This window comes from Coregonus lavaretus, assembly GCF_964263955.1.
Source record: "Coregonus lavaretus genome assembly, chromosome: 18".
Classification (NCBI taxonomy): Eukaryota; Metazoa; Chordata; class Actinopteri; order Salmoniformes; family Salmonidae; genus Coregonus; species Coregonus lavaretus.
This window is the reverse complement of record NC_140005.1, coordinates 17,192,204-17,208,478: the sequence shown is the minus strand read 5'-3', so window position 1 is coordinate 17,208,478 and position 16,275 is coordinate 17,192,204. Positions and strand designations below refer to the sequence as shown.

At 44.2% G+C, this 16,275-nt stretch overlaps 2 protein-coding genes and 1 pseudogene across 3 annotated transcripts; 1 reads left to right on the top strand and 2 right to left on the bottom strand.

Annotated features, from left to right (window-relative positions):
* Positions 1-1,309: 1,309 nt before the first annotated feature.
* lgals8b (galectin 8b) lies at positions 1,310-4,173 on the bottom strand (the record flags this gene model as incomplete). Its single annotated transcript, XM_084181821.1, has 8 exons — positions 1,310-1,524; positions 1,654-1,819; positions 2,121-2,209; positions 2,331-2,366; positions 2,467-2,586; positions 2,815-3,025; positions 3,683-3,771; positions 4,135-4,173. 8 exons carry the CDS (start codon positions 4,171-4,173, stop codon positions 1,375-1,377), a joined length of 900 nt encoding a protein of 299 aa, XP_084037947.1. The 3' UTR covers positions 1,310-1,374.
* Positions 4,174-5,529: 1,356 nt separating this feature from the next.
* On the top strand, positions 5,530-11,040 carry LOC311145336 (monocarboxylate transporter 10-like; annotated as a pseudogene). Its single transcript has 8 exons — positions 5,530-5,713; positions 5,900-6,112; positions 6,253-6,256; positions 6,341-6,480; positions 7,076-7,215; positions 7,393-7,596; positions 10,481-10,687; positions 10,900-11,040. The product of its transcript is annotated as a monocarboxylate transporter 10-like (transcript).
* Positions 11,041-11,276: 236 nt separating this feature from the next.
* Positions 11,277-15,679, bottom strand: LOC311145438 (kelch repeat and BTB domain-containing protein 11-like; the record flags this gene model as incomplete). Its single annotated transcript, XM_084181676.1, has 1 exon — positions 11,277-15,679. One exon carries the CDS (start codon positions 15,677-15,679, stop codon positions 13,523-13,525), a length of 2,157 nt encoding a protein of 718 aa, XP_084037802.1. The 3' UTR covers positions 11,277-13,522.
* Positions 15,680-16,275: the final 596 nt, after the last annotated feature.

Here is a 16,275-nt window from a genome sequence, read left to right as displayed (position 1 = left end):
GTAGTTGTGCTTGGATTGAAGTGCACTAGACTAGGGGCTGGATTTAATCCCTATCGCGGAAGAGCGTGTTAAAATGTAAACGTCATTTCCAATGCAGTCTCCATGAACGTTGCCTTTGCATTTCAATCAAGCTATATCTCGGATCTTCCGCGATACTTCGGAGATACAGATTGAAGCCTACCCTAGGTCATATGGTGGGTGAGCTTAGTCAACTTGATTTGGCCATTTCTGCGATTTCACATGAAAGAGTATTTGACCTTGTGATGTAACCTTTCAGGTCATATTGCCTTTCTAATGTATGCTCTTTAAACCATCTATTGGATGATATTTGAAGCACATATCCTACAGAGGGTAAATAAATAGCCACATGTTCCCTCAGGTACAGAACATTAAATATGGTCAGGGTTTTCATATTCCTGAGAAATATATTCTGAGTGTTAAGCAACAACTGTAACCATCCTATAATTTGTTTCAGCACTGAAAAACCTGAGATGGATGAATGAGAATTATTATGGATTATTTTAGTGATTAGGCTTAAGCATTTAATTTTATGATGAAAAATAGTGCAGCTCCAAGATATATTTTAGTAGAGCCCTTCCAAATCAGGGTCAATGTAAATGGACATTTTATGGCCTTCCACCAATGAGTTTATAGCCCCGTTTATACCTGGTGCTAACATTTGTCTTGATTGTGCCCACATTTTTAGACTGATGTAGCTGATTAAAAGACACATTGTGATCATATCTTCCCGCACCTCCAGAGGTAGTCAGACAAGCAATTGTAAACAGATCTGGAGGGTCAAACCATTTAAATCATCATCATCATCATACCAGCCTCTAAATCATTGACAGGTAGCGCCATTGACTTATGGCATTAATAATAGTCTTAAAATTAATTAATTAATTTGAAAGAATTAAGGGAGGGACCAGGAAATCCGGTCACAATGCGGACCCAGTGGACGGATAAGAGACACATTTTAATACCATGTGTAGACATGACAAACCTTGATAAAATAGTGATTGGATCATATTGATCAGATCACAAAACCCACAGGTTAGAGCAAGGTGTAAACAAGGCTGTTTCTATAATACTCCTGTCATTACACATACCAGATTCCCTTACACATTGCACCAGATAGTGCATACAAGTATATTGACTGTAAAATCCTGTGGATCCACTCGAACAGATCCAAGGCTACCTCAGCTGTAAACCTCATGGCTCAGACATTGGAGCCCACAATCAGGCCAGTTCAACACCAGCCGGCTCAAGCACTGCTCACTGCCCAGGGTGGGGGAGTTGTAAACGGGCCTGTCATCCAGAATATGGCTTAGCTTAGCCCATTGGGGCGTAGCCTAGCTTTGCCTCTGTCATGGGTCACCACAGCTTGACATCCATCAGCTCTAGGTCACCCATGATCTCCAGCTGGTTGATGGTGCTCAGGTCCTGCACCCGGTGCCTGTAGTCCAACAGGTGAGAGCCATTCACCGCCAGCTTGAACTGGTGGGGCTGGCAGAGGATCAGCATCTGGGGCAGAGAGAGTACTTGCAGTGAAAAAGACTAGTAAGAGTTCCAATAATACAGGTAACACGATGTGCAGATGGTGTGAGAACCGCTTATTTAGAAACAGCATCCAGCTGAACAAAGTAAGCATACCTCAAAGTACTCCCCAGGTGAGAAGGGGAAGAAGGGAAGCTCCCTTTCCTCTGGTCCCCAGGACTCACTCAGGTAGGAGTTCCTGATGAACATGGCCGACTTCATCCGGGGGTTCAGGTGCAGAGCGATGTTCTCACTGCTGTTGTTGCGGAGGTTCACAGTGAAGCTGCCAGACAGAGGTTCATCAGAAAAACAATGATGCAGGTTATTCTACATTGTCATGCACAGGAGGTTGGTGGCACCTTAATTGGGATGGCCGGGCTCATGGTAATGACTGGAGCGGAATTAGTGGAATGGTATTTAACACATGGTTTCCATGTGTTTGATGCCATTACATTTGCTCCATTCCAGCAGCCTCCTGTGATGTCATGGATAGTGGGCATTGGGCAGTACACACTCCCTCAAAAGGTACACTGTCTAGTTTCTTGGAACATGGTTTAAATACTCAGTACTGTCCAATTGCTTACCTGTGTGGGTACATGCTGACCTGTCCCTTGATTGTGATGTGCTGTCCTGGACTCACCCCTTTCAGTAGACTGCCTTTGTAAGGGAGACTCTGAAAATGCATCCGATATAGGCCATGTCTGTACACTTATCAACATATTGATGCAATTGGTCATGTTGCCTAATATAGATCTATCCTTTATAGTTTATGGCAAATATAACACACAACTCACCAGGTCACCTGATTCACCTGAGATTGAGTATATTGCCTACAGGAGAAAATAATAATGAAGACATTCATTATAGAGCGAGCTGAAAACATGATCTATTCTATGGACTTATAGTAAGCGTATTGGAGGGGGTACTTACTGAGTTTGGTATGAAGCCAATGGCGCGCACCTTGACTTTCCCAGATATAGAAAATGTGTCAATCCTGTCCAGTGGGATTCTGTGCTTGTATTCTAACAAATGAGAACCATTTACTGCCACCTGCAGGTACAAAGGAGAACAGCATTCACACAGGATCACAAAAATCCATTACATTAGAGTTGCTTGACTTTTGCATGACTATACTAGCTTCTTTTGACTCAACAGTAGTGAATGTGCAAGCAAATGTAGGATAGGGAGTTTTTCCTGTATGTGGCCTAATTTCCTGGTTAGGTCACCTTAAACATGGGTACGGTAAATAAGGTAACTCCCAGACATTGGTCCACTTGCCTTAAAGACATCATCATGGACCAGGATGATAGTCTCGAAGGCTGCTCCCTGTCTGTAGGGCAGCTTCTGAAGGGTCTCCTCCCTGCCCCAACTCTCCTGCACCAGGGAGTTACAAACAACGCACAGCGATCCCTTAAAACGGGGGTTGAAGTGGAGGGCGATGTCCGCACGAGGTTTAGTGCTGGTGCCACAGGATAGGTCCATCTGGAACCTGCAGTTACCACATTGGTATGTAATAGAGAAGAGTTTCTAAATGTCTTAAGGCTGAGGTGGGGACTTGAGTCAGGGTCTCTGACTGAAGTCACACTAAACACATTTTTTTGTTGAACTGATATTTTTTGTTAGCTAAACATATTTCTTTGCTGGGTAAAATTATTATTTTTGAGTGGGTTGAACTGATGTATTTGTTTGTTGGGTAAACATATTATTTCTAGTTGAGCCAGGGTGTGAACATGAAGCTAGGGTTAGGGTTGAACCGGGATGCAGACATGAAGCTAGGGTTAGGGTTGTGGTTGAGGGTTTGGGCTGAAGCGAGATGTGGACATGAAGCTAGGGTTAGGGTTGAACTGATATGTGGACATTAAGCTAGGGTTAAGGTTGTGGTTGAGGGTTAGGATTCAACCAGGATGTGGACATGAAGCTAGGGATAGGGTTGAAAACAACAAATTTAAATTAAATTTTAGTCATTTAGCAGACGCTCTTATCCAGAGCGACTTACAGGAGCAATTAGGGTTAAGTGCCTTGCTCAAGGGCACACCGACAGATTTTTCACCTAGTCGGCTCTGGGTTTGAACCAGTGACCTTTCGGTTACTGGCACTACGCTCTTAACCACTAAGCTACCTGCCGCCCATTATCATTATCACATACCTGTCAGCATCATTGTGAACAGTGCCCTGGATAAGGACCATCTCCCCAGGGTGTAGGCCCCCAGGTATGGCCCCAGTGAATGGAATCACCTGGATGGAGGGGTCAGATGGGCTTAATAAAGACAAAATATGTAGGCAAACATAATCAAATCATATCCGCCGTGTGTGTGGCCTATAGCATTATTTATCAATATCTTATATCCCATTATTGAAACACCAGATCCTATAAAATCGTTAAACATGCCAACAGCATTTCGGCCCAACAATTATACAACGAAATGACTGCATAACGACAGACGATAAAGGCCATAACTGCACATAGACCTATTGAAGACAACAACATGCATGTGGTATACTAATATGTTTTTATTCCTATAACGTTAGTAGAGAAAGGGAGAGTCTCGCTGTGAAGATGTGAGTATAATAGGGGTAGTCTAGTAAAAAGCCTCTTACCGGATTTAGGACCGTTTGTTTCGCATTTGCCACAGCCATTGTGCCGTTATGCAACAATACCATGCAGTGGTTGTAGCCTAGACCGCTAAATGATTACAAGGAGTGTAGAACGAATTGGGTCGATGTTTTTATTTTCTGCTATATTCGGATGGCAGTAGACATCTTCTCTTCATCTTCTAGCCATTAACCTACTACGTCACACACGCACTATGCGTAACCATGTGATCCATCCTATTCGCGATGACATCTGCCACTACTGTATTCAAAATAACGTCAGATTAAATGGACTGGAGACCAATTAAATTGCTGAACACACATCATCAACATCTGTACAGCAATAGTCGTAAAAAGAGGTACAATAAAATAAACACCACCAAAAAAATACACAAAAAATATAAACTAAACAGCTTCTATGTCTGGAAAACCATAAAAAAAAAATAAAAAAAAGTCGATTTGCAATTGATAAGAAAAATGGAAATCAATTCCTGAAAATAAATATCCGAATGTATTACAATGCAGCCCATTAGTCTTTTAGTCAATGGATATGAAGTTCAAACAAAAGTTGAGCTGGTAGTGGCCTGTGCATAGAACATAGAATTAGGAATTCGAATGTAATTTAAAAGGATCTCTATGGCATAGAATTAGACATTTAGAATGAACGGACCAGTGGCCTTCAGTGCGTAAGTTACGTGGGCAACACCTGTATGGCAATTGTGATGTCAAACAGAACTGGGTGAAACGTGCATGTAGCTAGGAACGTAAATGTTCCTAGGCATGTCGGCCTAGCCACCTTTATTTAGCGCCCGAGAGGTCTCTTCGAACACGGCAAGCTGGGCAGCACCCTAGGTCCGTGTATTTTGTGCATCAAGATGCACATCTTCCGGACTGCCATTCCCTTCAGGAGGTTTTACTCCGAGGAACCCGAGCATCGTAGACCTCCACCTATCAAGCCCTCCCCCGACCGGAGGATGGGGATGGGTGATTGTCTTATCATCGTTCCTCTATAATGTCCTGGTACTGGGATACCACAACTCCTTCGGAGTGTAGCTCATCAGTCTCAATGAGTTTGGGGAGACAAGTTCTAAAACAGGCAAGTTACACTAAGCGTCACATACCGTTAATAACTGTTTTTCAGACTGAAAAAATGCAACATTACACTGTAAACTCAACTGTTATAACTACACATTACAACTATTTTGTATTACAAAAGTGATTTTGTGATCATGATATGTGTAAATGGTGATAAACCTGTAATAAACAAGTAGTTATCAAACTGCATGAATGACCTACACATGCTATAGAGTAGATACATTGAAACCGGCTAGCTACCTAACCTTATGACCCACTCTCTGCTGGCCTGTAGCATGGGTTGGCTCCATCAGCTACGGCTTCATCATGATCTGTGGGCCCCTGTCTGGGAAGCTGTCAGTCAGGTACGGGGCCAGAGAGATCTCCATTCTAGGATCCCTCATCATCATGATCTCCATAGTGTACTCGTCCTATGCACCCAATCTAGGATCGCTGTTCTTCACACACAGCTTCCTCACTGGAGTGGGCTCCAGCTTTGCCTTCACCCCAGGTTGGTACAGGGGAGGGAGGACATTAGCTAGCAGTTAGTTACACTATGGATTCACTGACACTTCCATCCATAACTTTTCTAGTTCATATTGTAGCTTATTAGAGGGAAGGTCATTGTTGTATTCACAAGGCCAGGACAGCTAACACATCGTCTCACCTCCATCTCCCTCCTCCTCCTGTGGGGCAGGTATGATCATGGTGAGCCAGTACTTCACCTCCAAGCGTTCCCTGGCCACAGGGATAGTGATGTCAGGAGGAGCAGCAGGGGCCCTGGTCCAGACCCGGCTCCATCTGTACCTCATCGACACCCTGGGCTGGAGGCAGAGTCTCCAAGTGTTCTCAGGCCTCATGATTATCTGTGTCATCACCGGCTTCACCTATCTGCCACTCAACCCCAAAGGTACTGCAGGACGTTCAGACCCACAACAGTTTTAATTTCTTTATTACATTGCAGGTCCCCATGTAAAATGATGAGCATACAGTAATGGGACCATTTACCCCATCATGACTGAGCGCACCCTTGTGTACCCTTTCAAACAGAAACGTGATATATTCAAAAGCTACTGTATGTGCTGCTGATGGGCTATGAGTGATTTAAATTCCAAATGTGTTTGAAAAGTGTCACCAGAAGTGTGGTGGATAATTTGAAGAACTCTCCCTTGAAGAAGTTTGTTGTGGACCTTGGCCTGTGGAAAGACAGTCTTTCTGATCTGGGTTGCAGCCAATGGACTGTGTAAATTTGGATTCTTCATTCCATATGTCCACTTGGTAAGTTACATACTGATGTAAACAACTGAAGGCTCAGTTGCAACAGTACGACATTATAGTTTGGAAACATTCTGTAATTTGACTCATTCTTTACCCCAAAGATGAGTGAATGTAGTTTAGGTTAAAAAAGAGGGAAGGGATGCTATTGTGATGTAACAATCTGACAACAAATACCCTTAGTACTACCTGTACAGGATACATTCAGTAAATAGATAGATACCTGTATGTGTGTGTTTTTGGTTTTACTGGGGATGAGAAGTCTTCACAACGATAGTAAAACAAGGACAAGCTCAGCTGGTAGAGCACGGCGCTTGTAACGCCAAGGTAGTGGGTTCGATCCCCGGGACCACCCATACACAAAAAAAAAAATGTATGCACGCATGACTGTAAGTCGCTTTGGATAAAAGCGTCTGCTAAATGGCATATTATTATTATTATATTATAATTCAGGGACATTTTCCAGACTTAATGGGGTAGGCTTAAGGTTAGGATTAGGAGTTAGGGTTAGGTTAAGGGAATATAGGATTTTGAATGGGAATCAATGATTTGGTCCCCACAAGGATATTAAAACAAACATGTTTGTGTCCTGCTCTAGGTGAAGCATGCTGTTCAGCTGGGCATCCCAGTCCACAGTGCCACTAACATCATGCTGTTCCTGGATCATCTTCAGATGGATCTGTGACTCCGAGAGAATCAACAGGCTGTACTTTAACCAGGCCTCCGTCTTTGGTGTTGGTGGGTTGCCCTTACTCCTATACCTCAGTCACTATGACCGTTAGTAAAGCAATACAACACAAGAGAGTGTGGCGATTATTGTCACGACTGTGCTCCAGTCAAATGTACAAGGTGAATGCTGCAGACCGTACACAACCTAAGACCTGTCTCCTCCTGTGTGTCCTCCTGCGGTGCCAGGTCTGCTGTACATGTTGATCCCACTGCTCAAATCCTACGTCTCTCTGGCAGCCTTTGGCTTGTTCCTGGGGATTGCTGATGCTGGCAACTACGTCCTGCTCCCTGTCCTGACCTTTGACCTGATGGGGGCAGAGAAAATGCCCATGGCCTGGGGGTTCATGCTCACGGTGAACGCTGTCAGCTGCTTGGGGCCGCCCTTCGCTGGTAGGTTCACTGCAGCTGATGTTATTGTACCAAACCAAATAAAATGTTATTCGTCACATGCTTCGTAAACAACAGGTGTGGACTAACAGTGAAATGCTTACTTACGAGCCCTTCCCAACAATGCAGAGAGAAAGAAAATAAAGAAATAATAGAAAAGTAATAATAAATACACAATGAGTAACGATAACTTGGCTATATACCAGTACCGAGTCGATGTACACGAGTCAATGTGCAGGGGTACGAGTTAATTGAGGTAGATATGTACATATCTAGACAAAGACAGTAGCAGCAGCGTATGTGATGAGTCAAAAACGTTTGTGCAAAAAGGGTCAATGCGGATAGTTAAATAGTTAACCAAATAGCTACCCGCACTAACTATTTAGCAGTCTTATGGTTGGGGGGGTAGAAGCTGTTTAGGGTCCTGTTGGTTCCAGACTTGGTGCATCGGTACCGCTTGCCGTGTGGTAGCAGAGAGAAAAGTCTATGACTTGGGTGGCTGGAGTATTTGACAAATATTAGGGCCTCCCTCTGACACCACCTGGTATAGAGGTCCTGGATGGCAGGGAGCTCGGCCCCAGTGATGTACTGGGCCGTCCGCACCACCCTCTGTAGCACTTTGCGGTCAGATGCCAAGCAGTTGCCATACCAAGCGGTGATGCAGCCAGTCAAGATGCTCTCAATGGTGCAGCAGTAGAACCTTTGGAGGATCTGAGGGCCCATGCCAGATATTTTCAGCCTCCTGAGGGTGAAGAGGCGTTGTCGGGCCCGCTTCACGACTGTGTTGGTGTTTCGACCATGATAGATCCTCAGTGATGTGGACACCGAGGAACTTGAAGCTCTCGACCCGCTCCACTACAGCCCCATCGATGTGAATGGGGGTGTGCTCGGCCCTCCATTTCCTGTAGTCCAAATCAAATCAAATCAAATTGTATTTGTCACATACACGTGTTTAGCAGATGTTCTTGCGGGTGTAGCAAAATGCTTGTGCTTCTAGCTCCGACAATGCAGTAATATCTAACAAGTAATATCTAACAATTTCACAACATGTACCCAATACACACAAATCTAAGTAAGTAATGGAATTAAGAATATATACATATATGGACAAGCAATGACAGGGCGGCATGGACTAAGATACAGTAGAATATTATTGTTATGTGTGACGTATTTTTCTTTCTCCCCATTTTCCTTTGTAGTGTGTTTGTGTGTTCTGGGCATTACAGGTGTGCTGAGTTGCGGCTGACGATGGTGGGCTTCGGTCCGGAGTCCTGGCTGCTGTAGCTGATTGACGAGAGTATACCTGTTTGCCATGTGAGCTCGAAGAAGAGGGGAGAGGACACTTGTTATTTGGCTGTGTTAATTTATCTTTGTTTGTGTTCCAGCCTGTCCTCCTGATGTACTCCACCCTACCTAGGTCCTGGAGAAGGGAAAGGTAGTTCTGCCCATGGGTGTACATTCACTCGTAGATAACCCATTGTTTTACACACTAGGTTAGCCGGGCGGGTGTCACCCCTGTATTTTTGGTAAACAGGTAGGAAAGTGGGTTAGGGTTAGAGTGTGATAGGCAGGTTTAGGTGTGTAGAAGAGGAGGGACCTTTTGTTTATTTTCATTAATTGGACCCCGTTCCCAAATATTCCCTTCTCTTACCTTCCCTGGTTTATTTGATTGATTTGTTGTTTCTTTATGGGTGTTGTATATTTTGTTTAAGTACATTACTAAACGTCCCCCGAGGGCTAACCTTGAGATCTGGTTGTTGTCTGGTTATTTTAGTTCATTACACACCACATTTCTCCCACCTTCATCTAGTTTACCTTGTGTGCGCAGGCCCAGGCATTTACGTCTCCTCCTCAGACGAACTACACCCGAGGGGAGAACGTAACAATTATAGAATACAGTATATACATATGAGATGAGTAATGCAAGATATGTAAACATTATTAAAGTGACTAGTGTTCCATTTCTTAAAGTGGGCAGTGATTTCAATAGGCTGCAGCAGCCTCTAATGTGCTAGTGATGGCTATTTAACAGTCTGATGGCCTTGAGATAGAAGCTGTTTTTCATTCTCTCTGTCCCAGCTTTGATGCACCTGTACTGACCTCGCCTTCTGGATGATAGCGGGGTGAACAGGCATTGGCTCGGGTGGTTGATGTCCTTGATGGTCTTTTTGGCCTTCCTGTGACATCGGGTGCTTTAGGTGACCTGGAGGGCAGGTAGTTCGCCCCCGGTAATGCGTTTGGCAGACCGCACCACCCTCTGGAGAGCCCTGCGGTTGTGGGCGGTGCAGTTGTGTCGTCTGCAAACTTGATGATTGAGTTGGAGTCTTGCTTGGCCACGCAGTCATGGGTGAACAGGGAGTACAGGAGGGGGCTGAGCACGCACCCTTGTGGGGCCCCAGTGTTGAGGATCAGCGAAGTGGAGATGTTATTTCCTACCTTCATGATCAGCTCCTTTGTCTTACTGATGTTGATGGAGAGGTTGTTGTCCTGGCGCCACACTGCCAGGTCTCTGACCTCCTCCCTATAGGCTGTCTCATCGTCGTTGGTGATCAGGCCTACCACCGTCGTGTCTCTGGCAAACAATGTGGCATTGGAGTCATGCGCGGCCACACAATCGTGGGTGAACAGGGAGTACAGGAGGGGACTAATCACGCACCCACCTTTCACACTATTCTTAAGTTGGAGGAGTGTTAGCCATGTCAGTACAACCAAACAATGACTGAATCGGATCAAACGTCAAACACATCTTTTTGGCAGATGTGCAGACAGAGGTTGCATCACTGTCTTTGCATGAAAGAACATCATAAAAGTAGTATGATGATAAAAGTAACAGTCATACCCTTGTTGTTTGAAGTCTCAGTCATACATTTGTTGTTGTCCCGGTCAGGTTGGATGAATGACATGACAGGAAGCTACAACCAGGGCTTTGTGGTTGCCGGGGCATTGAACGTGGCAGCCTGTTTTTGTTTTGGCCGTCATCCCCCTGGCCAAGCGCTCAACCAGACAGACATGCAAGAGCATCATGAACGTCACCATCGACCGCTCCACACAGGAAATCAAGCAGTGGGCCGACATCCTGCCTCCTTTCTCTGAGGTAACACACTGGTACCTACACTGTAGTTCTTCTGTATGAGGGTTAGCAATCTATCTAACAACATATTTTGTTTCATTGTACATTATTGATGGTGCAAGTTTTCCCTGACCACATGACTTAACCAAGAAAAAGGTTATGGTCAGGAAAAACTTCTAGCCCTAATTATAAAATGTACATTTACTCATAATATTTCAAAATGAATTGTCAAATAGGAGGAGCCAACAGTGTCCAGATACGTGAATTACTTCTCTAAGACTACGTTTCGTAGTCCAGAGATTGTTGACAGTAGACCTGAGGTGTACAGAGGAGATGATGCCGAGACAGCAGGACCTGCTGAAGTCACCCGGCTTTAGCAGCAGCAACAGCACCAACGTTCTGCCTCAGCACTGTATAGGAGAGAATAATATATTTTCACTAAGGGGAGCAAATACAATAATGTATTAATACAGAACTCAGTTATGACTGGTATTATTACAGTCACTTAATCTGTTTTCATTCAAGAGAGAAATTACAAGCAGAGGATGTTGTGACAGACACAGTGTTACTTACAGTCATTGTGCAGTAGTTGGTGCTTCTGTACCAATAATTATAATAATTAATCAGTGATAAGGACCTCTCCATCCACACTTCAAAACACACTATAGCGAATGATACTGAAACTTATTTCAGACACTAAATATTTTATTTGCAGCACTTAGTTTTGACTGAAATACATCATCCAACAGTTAGTTTGTTAGCTGTTATTTAACATGCTAATTATCAGTAAGAAAGCCTTCAACCAACACTGTACTTTCAAGCAAAATACCAGACGAATAAGTCCAACCACATCTACTCAGTCACAACCGTTACAACAGCCTCGCGAGGATACTGTTACCAAATGTGGTAGTAGCATTTTGTTCACTAAATAAATTCCACTGAATCAAATCCCACAGATTAACATAACTCCCAATTGATGTATTATTGCTAAAAGCAAACAAATATGTCAAATTCCTAATGAAGCGCAAGGAGATGGAGTGTTATTGGACCCATTTCCAATATTGTAAATGCAAAAAAGATTAGGCATATCTTAGCAGAACAGATGAACATTGAGCTGAAGTTGATGCAAAGTGTGCTTCCTACTAAATGCTGTGTGGATGAGATGATGAAATGCATTATAAACAGATGGAATAAAACTGACAGGCCATGGCTACACACCACAGTAGATATACATCATCTAATATGGGCAAACGGCTTCATCATCAGAAATTACAATGAAATAGTCAAGTACTTGAGAGACAGTTGAACAGTATCCGAAAGTACATACTATGTATGCCGGTCACAGTCTTTCTGGCTGGCTCATCAAATACTTGTGGGAGATGACAACATAATAGCATTTTCTTATCGGTAGGACAAGGGCAAATTCCCCTGTCCTGCATACAAGAAATGACTCCTCACTTCTCTGAAGAATGTTAAAGAACAGAGTAGCAGCGACTGTGGTGCCCTTGTTTTCACAGCAACAGTGATATATTGTTGCTAATACAAGTGTTGCGTGTGAATTTTAGAGAGGTCATAAGAGTGTTTTTGATCTAGGATATTATCACCCAAATATATTTACTATAGATTTATTTAGTGAAATATCTGAAAGGGTTTGATATGTTGTATAAAACCAGACTATTTTGTCTTTGGTAAATGTGATAGTAAAGTACTAGGCCTAAGAATGAGCAGTAAGCAGTGAGCACCATCCCTCATATCTATGCTGACTCAATCCTGCATTCTGTAAACACTAGTGCACACCTAAGGCCTGTTTCAATCAATCTCAGTAACCAAACCCGATCCCCAGGATCAGTTAAAAACACCACTCTTGTGCTGCAAGAATTCACCTTCGGATTCATGTACATCACAAAACGATATGTGCGGGTAGAGTGTCGTCTTTGACACAACCTGGAAGGCTGTTTAATGGATCTGAATAGTTGGGTAGTAGTTTTGAATGAATAGGTGGGTACTGGTTTTGAACCTAACCCACTGGGCACAGATGTCAATTCAACGTCTATTTCACGTTGGTTCAATGTAATTTCATTGAAATGACGTGGTAACAACGTTGAGTCAACCAGTGTGTGCCCAGTGGGAATGCATTAATAAATAATTGCATTGTGCTCTTCAACATTATTCATTGATGATCTATAATAGTAGAATATAATTATTGTAGAAGATACATGTGGCTTATTGTACTCCTGCTGTTCAATGGCCTTGTGAAGTAATGTCAAGGGCAGATCTGGTATCAGGCCTTGGTGCTGTGTGAATGTTATAGCCCTCCCACTGTTTCTTCATAGAGCAGACATCACCACTGTAGCAGGCCTTGTGTTGTTTATGTGTTTGCTTGTTTCATTTGCATATAGGACCTGTGTGTGCCAGCTGTGTCATTCACTCAGAACATACTTCAACTGTCCCTTCATTCAGACTATTCCAACTCTGATGTTAGATTTTTGGCTAAAAGCCACCAGCCAGCTAACAATATTCAAAACAATATCTATTCTAACTATCTTCAATTACAAAAGTGCACAATACAAACTGAACACAGGGAAATGCAACAAACAACAAAACTACTATACAGTATGTGTCATTATCTCATTATGTACAGTCATGCATTTCTGGTTGCACTCATTCAACATGTAAAAGTAGTCCTTGTTAAGGCTTGTCCTGTAAACTCGCCATGCAAAGAAACACATTCCATTACGAGTAGGTACACTGGACAGGGAGAAAATAAAGCTGGAAAATGTTCATCTTATTTTAAAGTCCACTATATTACATTGATGGGCTTCTGTAATGTAGCATCAGTGATACATGGTCACATCACATTCATCTGTCAGTCTTCTCAGGCAGACTGAGGATGAAAGGGAACAGTATGCCCTTAGCTTCCAGTGGTGGCTTCAGTGGTTCCTCTACAAAGTAAGAGCCGTCCTCCTCCACTACAAACTGCAGAGTCTGAGTCTTGTTCACACAATAGATGCAGTTTCCGATGACGGCACACCTGAACGGCAAAGGGCTGCCCTGCCACTGCGATGCGCAGTCGTGCCACATTTTCACTATGGTGTTGTACTTGAACACAGTGACCCCCTGGTCACGGTTGACGTCAAACCTGTAGATGAAGTTTTTCAGAGCCACCATGTCGGTTGACTTCTTCCTGCTGTTGTTGTAGGGGCACTCCTGCCACTCGTCCCTCTTAGGGTGGTATTTTAGGAGACGGTAGAACAGAGATCCTCCAGAGACGTAGAGCTCTCCGTTACAGGTGGTGGCTTCATGGGCCACAGCGAACACCCCTTTGGGTAAGGGAGCCACAGTGGTCCATCTATCAGTCCGAGGATCGTATTTTTCTACTGTGAACAAACACTCCCCTCCTATGGCGTACAAGTTACCCTCCATAGACACTAGCTTGAGCTGCGACCGCGCCTGGTTGAGTGGTCGAACCTCGCTCCAGCGGTTAGAGATGGGGTTGTAACAGAATACCTTGTCTGAGACCTTGCCCTTATCCCCAAATCCCTTTATCCCACCGGCCACAAACAGGTAGTTGTACATGGTACAGATCCCACAGCCTTTAGTGTTAATGTCCTCTGGCATCAGAGTCAGAGGTCTCCAGTCATTGGCTGCCTCGTTGAAGTAGTAAATCATGTGGTTCTCCTCGAAGGATGCCACGGACAGAGGGCTCTGTGGTCGACTGTTACACCGACTCTGAGGTCGGCTCCCGACACGGTCAAACACATCGTTGATCTCAGCGACCATCAGGGACCTCTTCCCCTCCATTCTCTTCTTCAGGACCAGATCCCTCTCCGACCCCGTCAGACGCCCGTACACCGCTGGGTCCTGCAGGATCTGGAGGAAGTTGTCACTCATGAAGCGATAGGCCGTCTCTTTCAGTTCGTTGAGTCGTTGCTTCTTGGCGATAGTTAGAATCTCGTAACAGTTCTCTGCTGTGACCTGCTCTGACATGGTGTCCATAGCAGCTTGGACGGCACATGGGATCTGTAAGATCTTAGCTCCTGTGATCACCTCTACCACATTGCCCTTGTGTATATTCATCCGAGAGGTGTAGATATAGTCTATCAGGATGGTCAGGGTCTTGTAGTTCAGCCCTTTCACTTTCAGGATGTCTCTTGACTGACGAGCCTTGAAATAGTCACTTTTCCCTGCCAGAACAGACTTGTGAACACTGATTTTCTGGCCACCGACTTCAATCACTAAATCTGGCTCCTCTTTAGGCATTGTGTTACTGACCCCACCATGGCCACTACTGCCCCTGCATCCTTGGCTCGACTCAAGCCCTGACTGTCCACACAATGTGTCATATTCTGTGGGAGAGCTGTGGCTGAAGAAGCGCCCCAGCTCTTGTCTGGTTGGCTGGTTGCCCACGGTGATACAATGAGTGTCAGGCGCAGCGGTCCCCTGCTCCGGGGAGGCGGTGACATTTGTGATGTGACACTGACTCCTCACTATGCTCTCTCTGCAGAGGGTCAGGGACCCTTCCACTTCCTCTCTGGCATCTCCCTTGAAGCATAGAGAAGGACCCACATTGCAGGGCACTTTTGCCCTCGCTCCATTCATATCCTCACTGATACCATTTCTGCCATGAGTACAGTTCTGGTCTTTACCAGCATCAAGCTTGGGTATGTGAGATGTATGTGCTTGATGAGAAATATCAGTAATGTGAAACTGATCTGTATTTGAGATATGTGATCCATCACCCTGTGGACGGTCAAAGTGATGATGCCCAATCACCGTACCACCATCCAACATGTACTCCTTTGTAACTGGTGTGTTCTGTTGACAGAATTCCTGGTTGTCCAGTACGAATCCCAGGTCTGGAGCATTAGTGTTCCCCTCCTGCTTCCTTGGGAGGGGACAGACACCCCCGTCCTCATACGAGGGGGAGGAGAGGAGGTCGGAGCAGACGGGGTGGTGAAAGATGACATCTGCCTCCACCGTGTGCACCCCTCCTCTCTGTCTCGGTCTGTCATTCATCCTGTCTGATCAGAGCTAGTGGTAGTCCAGATCGTCAGTGATCATAGTGAGGAGAATCCAACACAGTCTTCTGGAATCACTCCAACAGATCTTGGCAGGTCTTGTCCCTTGAACCTATTTGGCACTTTAGGGGAGAAGAGAAATATATATTGAAACATGAACGTTTCAAAGAACTAAAACATGTAAATTGTTGCCAATGCAACTGGAAAACTCTGAGGGGCGCCCTTACTCCACAAGTAACAAATGGAGCCTACTTTGCCATATCTACAGAGATTTATGGAGTAGCTTTTATGTTTTCTCCAAATGTACTAAACTCTATTGTAAAAGAAACTTAGTGAAAACATATATATTTTTTAATTATATAGATATTATTATATGGTCTAATTGCACATTTGACACTTGTTGTGCAGGAAAGTATTAATTCTAGTGCTATTAAAGAGATTAGACAGTGTAGACAGTGTGAATTGAGTACCAAGTGAATTATTGTAGATATTAACAGTTAACACACATGACCTACTGGATGATCATCCTAACCTATTATTTATGTTTATCACGACCGTCGTGGGAGAAGGACACTTAAGGCGCATGCTCGGTGG